General features: G+C 39.0%; 1 protein-coding gene across 1 annotated transcript; it reads left to right on the forward strand.

The window, feature by feature from the left end:
* The first annotated feature begins 997 nt into the window (after positions 1–997).
* Positions 998–2,377, forward strand: LOC128129110 (uncharacterized). The gene is made up of 2 exons (XM_052767790.1): positions 998–1,717; positions 1,982–2,377. Exons 1-2 carry the CDS (start codon positions 998–1,000, stop codon positions 2,375–2,377), a joined length of 1,116 nt encoding a protein of 371 aa, XP_052623750.1.
* Positions 2,378–6,547: the final 4,170 nt, after the last annotated feature.

Genomic DNA, 6,547 nt, shown 5'->3' on the forward strand with positions numbered 1-6,547 from the left:
CTTACCAACTACAGAAGAAACTCTAAGAACAGAACATAAAATATTATAAGAATATTATAAACATCGATATGCTTTAGTTTTTCAGGCATTTCTCATAACCTTATTCTCGTACAGACACAATGGCAGGACATCATCTACTAAGGGACCCTTATTTTCCAAATCATGGCAATCCAGGATGGATAGTGGAGGATCCGGAGGAGGATCCAGAAGAAGACTCAGATGAAGAACCATTTGAGGACAGCGAATCAAGCGGTACAAATACAGAGCCACAAGTCTGCAACCCGAGGTTACGTCCCCCGAGGCAAGAGGAAGCAATACCCATACCCGAGTGGGGCCAATACATAAACCATTGGAGTCGACAAGACGACCAACGCCTTCCCTACGGAATGGAACTGAGGGGGCATCAAGCTGCCCAAGAAAGGCGTTGGAAATCGCAAGACGAAGCGGAACCCAGTAACCGTCGTAGCAACCGCCGCAAGTAGTGTTACACTACGTTCTAGTTTAATATACTGAATGTATAGACTACTTTCAGGATATGTATAAATCAAGTATCAATAAAATAATAAGCACTTTACTTCAACAAGAGTTATTACAATTTACATAAACATTCCATTCCAAAGTTTTGGGATTATGGATATGTTCCAGTGTTATTTTTCATACTTTTCAAATACGACCGCGAAAATTTTTATTTTCGGTAGGCCGGTTTGATGTCGATACTTTTGCAATATTGTGGTTTATTAAAGACCTACTTTAGGGTTAAGTATCCAAATTACATATACTTAATATACCAATACAATCGACATGTACTTTCATACTCTTTGAAAAATGACCACTTCATTTTAATCTATCCAGTTGCAAGTTGTACTTGCAATGGACATCCATTTTCAATTCTTTACAAGATTCTTGTTGAATTAAGTGTTTAAGTTCAGAGATATCAAATTCATATTCATTCTTGATATCTCACTATCTTTTTATCTATCAACTTTTATAGAAAAAGATGCCTCCTCGTAGGAATCCAAGACGTAACAATGAAACGGAAGCACCGACGCCACCTCTACCACCACCCCCTCAATTCGATGCTGCCATGTTCCAAGCGGCAGTCACGACAGCTTTAGCGGCTGCCTTATCTCATATCAATACTCCTGGTGCTAGTGGGTCGGGAGCTGGTCCACGTCCTTCTAACCTTGTCGAGGGTCATGAGCACTCGAGAGAGTGCACTTTTAAGGACTTCTCGAATGCCAAACCCAGGACCTTTAATGGAACTGGAGGAGTGATGGTTTTAAGGCAGTGGGTTGAGAAGATAGAAGCAGTCTTTGAAATATGCTCCTTTACTTTCTTTGACACGGCCTTAACATGGTGGAATGGCCATGTTAAGTCACTAACTTTGATAGTGGCTAATACTATAAGCTGGGAGAACCTAAAAACCATGTTGATGCGGGAATACTGCCCGCGAGGGGAAATTCAGAAACTGGAACAAGAAATCTGGGGTCTTACCATGGCCGGTGTAGACATAACAACTTACACGAATAGGTTCTGTGACTTGGCGATTCTGTGTCCGGAGATGATTGCTCCGGAGAGCAAAAAGATTGAAAGGTATATTTGGGGATTGTCACCCCAGATACAAGCAAGTGTCATTGCATCTAAACCTGTCACTTTTGACAATGCCAAGGAAATGGCACAGTCACTTATTGACCACGGAAACTGTCAAAACTCTGTGGTTACTGCCCCAAAACAACCTAGGGAGAACAACAACAACAACAAGAAGAAGGGTTGGAACAAAAGGAAGGGAAAATCTCCTCTGGAACCTTCAAAGAAGCAATAAATAGTGGCGGTCCATGCTACTACTGTGCCTGCTACCATACCTACTAATGTGCCTGTTGTTGTTCCTAACAACCCAGCGCCAACTAAACCCTATGTCGGTAGCCTCCCTAAATGCAACAAGTGCAATTTTCACCACACCGGAAATTGCCCTGAAATGCAGTGTCGTAACTGCAACAGGAAAGGGCATACTGCCCGATTCTGTCGAACACCGCCTCAACCCCTTAACCAAGTACCTGTCGCTGGAGTAAATCGAGCATGCTACCAATGCGGTGATGTGGGGCATTTCAAGAGAGATTGTCCAAAAGCTGGAAATGTCGGTAGGGTTGGGAGAATTCTAGCACTAGGTCACGAAGAAGCGGTGGCAGACCCTGCAGTGGTCATGGGTACGTTCTTTCTCAACAATACTTATGCATGCATTCTTTTTGATTGTGGTGCCGAGAGGAGCTTCGTGAGCCATAACTTTAAACATCTACTAAATCAGAACTCCCAACCACTAAATAAAACTTTCACAGTGGAAATGGCTAATGGGAAATCAGAACTCCCAACCACTAAATAAAACTTTCACAGTGGTCACGGGTACGTTCCTTCTCAACAATACTTATGCATGCATTCTTTTTGATTGTGGTTTCGAGAGGAGCTTCGTGAGCCATAACTTCAATAGACCTTATGCCGGTCTCTATCAAAAGGTTTGACGTCATAATAGGCATGGATTGGTTGTGCCCCAACCATGCCAACATCCTATGCTATGAAAGAGCTATTCGTTTGAACTTGCCAACTAACAAAACTCTTGTTATTTACGGCGACAAACCCGGAACGAACCTTCAGATCATTTCTTGCATCAAGGCACAAAAATACCTTCGCAAGGAGTATTATGTCACACCCCAAAACCGATAACGGCGGAATACGTTTCGGGGTGGAGGACGTCATGTACAGTATCATCACAATTGCATAATAGTAAAAGCAAGCAACATACAACCATTTCATTTCATAGTGAGTTTAATTACAAGTGTGTTCTGTAAAGTTTCAATAGACACCAAAAGTAATACAAAAATAAGAGATGGATCTTGTATGCTCCATCTTCTCCAAAATGCTGCACCTGTACCTGTCTATCTTTGACCTGAGGATACAAGTTATTTTGAAAACGAGTATCAGCATAAAGCTGGTGAGTTCATAAGAATTTAGTGTGAATTTTGTATAAAATGTATTAGAACATATCGTGTGAAAAACTGCAATTTACATTTATAAGTAGTAGAAAACTCTAGAAAATCCTATATTTTCCAGAAAATATATCGTAAGTGAAAAACTCTAAGTTGCATGTGAGTTTTATCATTGAAAATTGTTTGTTGTAAAAGTGTGGTACTAAATCTCCAGTATGTAGTGTAGGTAAAAGAAAAGTTATGCCTGTTGACAGTGATAGTGGTGCGAACTTCCATTAGTAATAGATACTTATTTTACTTTGGGATATTAACTGAGACTTTAGTCTTAGTATTTTAGTGTGGATATATTGTATTCCTTTTATGTGACCAATAGTGTGAGTAATAGAGGATCCCATGACCTTCCCGGTCATACACAGTGTAGTGAAGTAGTGTCATCCCTGGGCCTTCTCGGCTCGGACTGAAGTTAACAGTCGGGATCTAATAGTGTCTGCCCCGTATAGATCTACACATGTAGCGTCGCCTTCCTTTCGGAAAGCTCTGGTCACAGTATGTAGCGCGTAGAGTATCTTGTAGAGAGTTAGTGTGTTATCATTCGGATTAGTGCTTTCTCTTGTAATATAGTGTAGTAGTCTTTTATGTAGTTCATAGTGTGTTCTCTTATTCGTGTATCGTTTTGTAATAGAATGAATTATAGTATGTATAGTAGTAGCGGTAACAAGTAGTAGTGACCTTAACTATACCTATTATAGTTAGCTTAGTGTGTATGGTTCTTGGAAATTAAGTAATATAGGCATCGAATGAGATGAAAATGCTCGTATCTAACACCAATATACATGATATATAACTAAGAAATCAACGACAGTCGGACGGATAACAAATACCCTAAGCCCACATCAAACAAGAACAGGAAATAAGGCGAGTTATCGGTCCTAAGTCCTTCAAGTCTTACTTATATAAATATATTAGTGTAGATACATTTTATAAGAAAAGTAATTTAATAAAAATCTTGACCAAAGAAAGCATTTAGAAAATAGTTTATTTTTCCGAAGTAGTTTTGAAAGCGTAAAGTTCTTTTATAAAGCATAGTGATAAATCAAAGTCTAATTAGATACAATTATTCTGACAATCGTCAATTTCCGGTCAAGTCAAAGTCAACTAAAGTCAACAAGTCAAACCGATCGACTCAACTAACCCTTGTGTACTAGGGCTTACGTTATGTAATTACTAAACAACTCGCTATTCTAATGAGAGAACATAAATCGAAAGTTCGTACATCTAGATTTCCTTAACCTAAAACTGTGGTAAGTAACAAACCAAACCGATAAAACAATGTTGCATACTCACTTGGAGTGTGTAAGATCCTTAAACATGGCTTAACGGTGCTTACGGACCTTGCGTTGCAGAGCCAAACACTCACAAATGTCACACACAAAACCTCTCTCAATCGTTTTCACTCTATCTCTCTTTATCTAGGAACCTCTCCCAAATCTCTCCAAGAATGTGAAATGTCTCCCAAATCTCTCTTTGTATGAGAAATCTCTCCAAGAATGTGAAATCTCTCCTAAATCTCTCTTTGTATGAGAAATCTCTCCAAGAATGAGAAATCTCTCCCAAATCTCTTTTTGTATGAGAAATCTCTCCAAGATTGTAAAATCTCTCCCAAATCTCTCTTTGTATGAGAAATCTCTCTGAGATTGTAAAATCTCCCCCAAATCTCTCTTTGTATGAGAAATCTCGCCGAGATTGTAAAATCTCTCCCAAATCTCTCTTTGTATGAGAAATCTCTCCAAGAATGAGAAATCTCTCCCAAATCTCTCTTTGTATGAGAAATCTCTCCAAGATTGCAAAATCTCTCCCGAAAACCTCTCTTGAAACTTTTATAATCAATTGAGGCATCCCGATACTTGGCTTGATAAGGAACCACTCAAAGAAGGGAAAGTCTTGGAAAATTACCCTTAGGACCGAAGCCTCTCTTTAAGGGTCAAGTCCTCTTGGATCCGAGGCCCCTTGAGTAGCCATAGTCTTCGGACCGCAATGGGGTGCAGCCGCAGCAGTGAGCCACAGCCCGACCGCAGCCACGCCCGCGTCAGGACCTCCGCATCCGCAGCTCCTTCTCCTCGGACCGCACCAGGCGACTGAGCTCACTTCGGATCCTCCTCAGCAGCCGAGCCACTCCGGTTCCAAGGCTATTGATGACCGAGCCTTAGCATCTCGCCCATACTTCGGATTTCACCCTTTTTCACCCGGTTTTCGATCATTTCTCCGTTTTAAGTCCGTTTTTAATTATTTTAATGTGGGATTTTCTCCAGAAATCATATTTTAACATATAAGACCCTAAATAATCATAATTTGGGCATATTTTCATGAAAATATTTATTTGAGAATAAAATCTTTTAAGTGAGATCTTGAGGTGGAGTGTGGATCTTGCCATAATATTTGACACAAACCTGGTCCCCATGCCCATTCCTTTGACCAATCCTTGTACTCCTCCCTACTCCTAGTCACCTCAAGGCCTTACCCCACTCATTTCCCAGCAAACTCACGTCCAAAGGAGCTAGAGAACACTCTTATCTCTCTTCATTTCCCTCACTTCACTCATATTTCCTCATTTTCATCCAAAGATCAAACACATCTTTTCTCTTTTTTTCTCTCATACAATTTCGAGATTTCCAAGTCATTTTTCAAGCTTTCCATCTTCATTTAGTAAGTATCATCACTCTCCTTATGATTATTGCATTCCTTTTATTCAAATCATTGATTCCTTACATAAACTCCATCATTATTGTGTTAGATTCTTGAATCTACAAAGCAATTCTTCAAGTGTTCTTGAGTTGAACACTTCACTTCTTCAACATTCACTCACTGAAATCATATAAGGTGGGTTCCTACCCCTGTAATTTCATGTTTTCTCAAGTTTTTAGGGGGGGGATACAAGTTAAAACACCAAGAACATAACTAAAATTTTCTAACAGCTTTCATCAGAAATGTTGGACTCCATTCACGGACTGTTTTGGGCAACTGAAACATTTTTGTTTTCAAAAATGTTTTAGGTTCAAGTAGCTCCAGTTCTTAGCTTTAAAATGACTACTTACACATCTCCATACGATTTTTCTACAATATATGGTGATTTTTACAAAACTGTCTATCATTTCAAACACCAATCCGGACCAGTCTGTGATTATGGACTTTTTCACCCAAGTTGGAGGTCATTAAAAATCAAGATAAAAATTATGAGTAAACTAGACACATTTTGGGAACTCTCAGAATTTACAGATTTAGTTTTCGACTTCGTATGATTTTTCTACGACTTTTATAAAACAGCACAGAAAGGTTAAAAATCAGTTAACAGCTTATAACTTTCATAACACTTTGTATTATGTTGAGCAAAGTGTATAACAATAAGATCTAAATATTGAATGTGTTTCCTTGTTAGTTTATCATCATAAACTGAAACTTAGTCATTCATGATAAGATTATTCATTCATTTAGAACACGTATAACAAGCTATAATAAGCATAGATTATGGATTCATAACACTAATGCATTTTCATAAAAGAGTTCTTATACAT

This window comes from Lactuca sativa, chromosome 9 (assembly GCF_002870075.4).
Source record: "Lactuca sativa cultivar Salinas chromosome 9, Lsat_Salinas_v11, whole genome shotgun sequence".
In the NCBI taxonomy this organism is placed as follows: domain Eukaryota; kingdom Viridiplantae; phylum Streptophyta; class Magnoliopsida; order Asterales; family Asteraceae; genus Lactuca; species Lactuca sativa.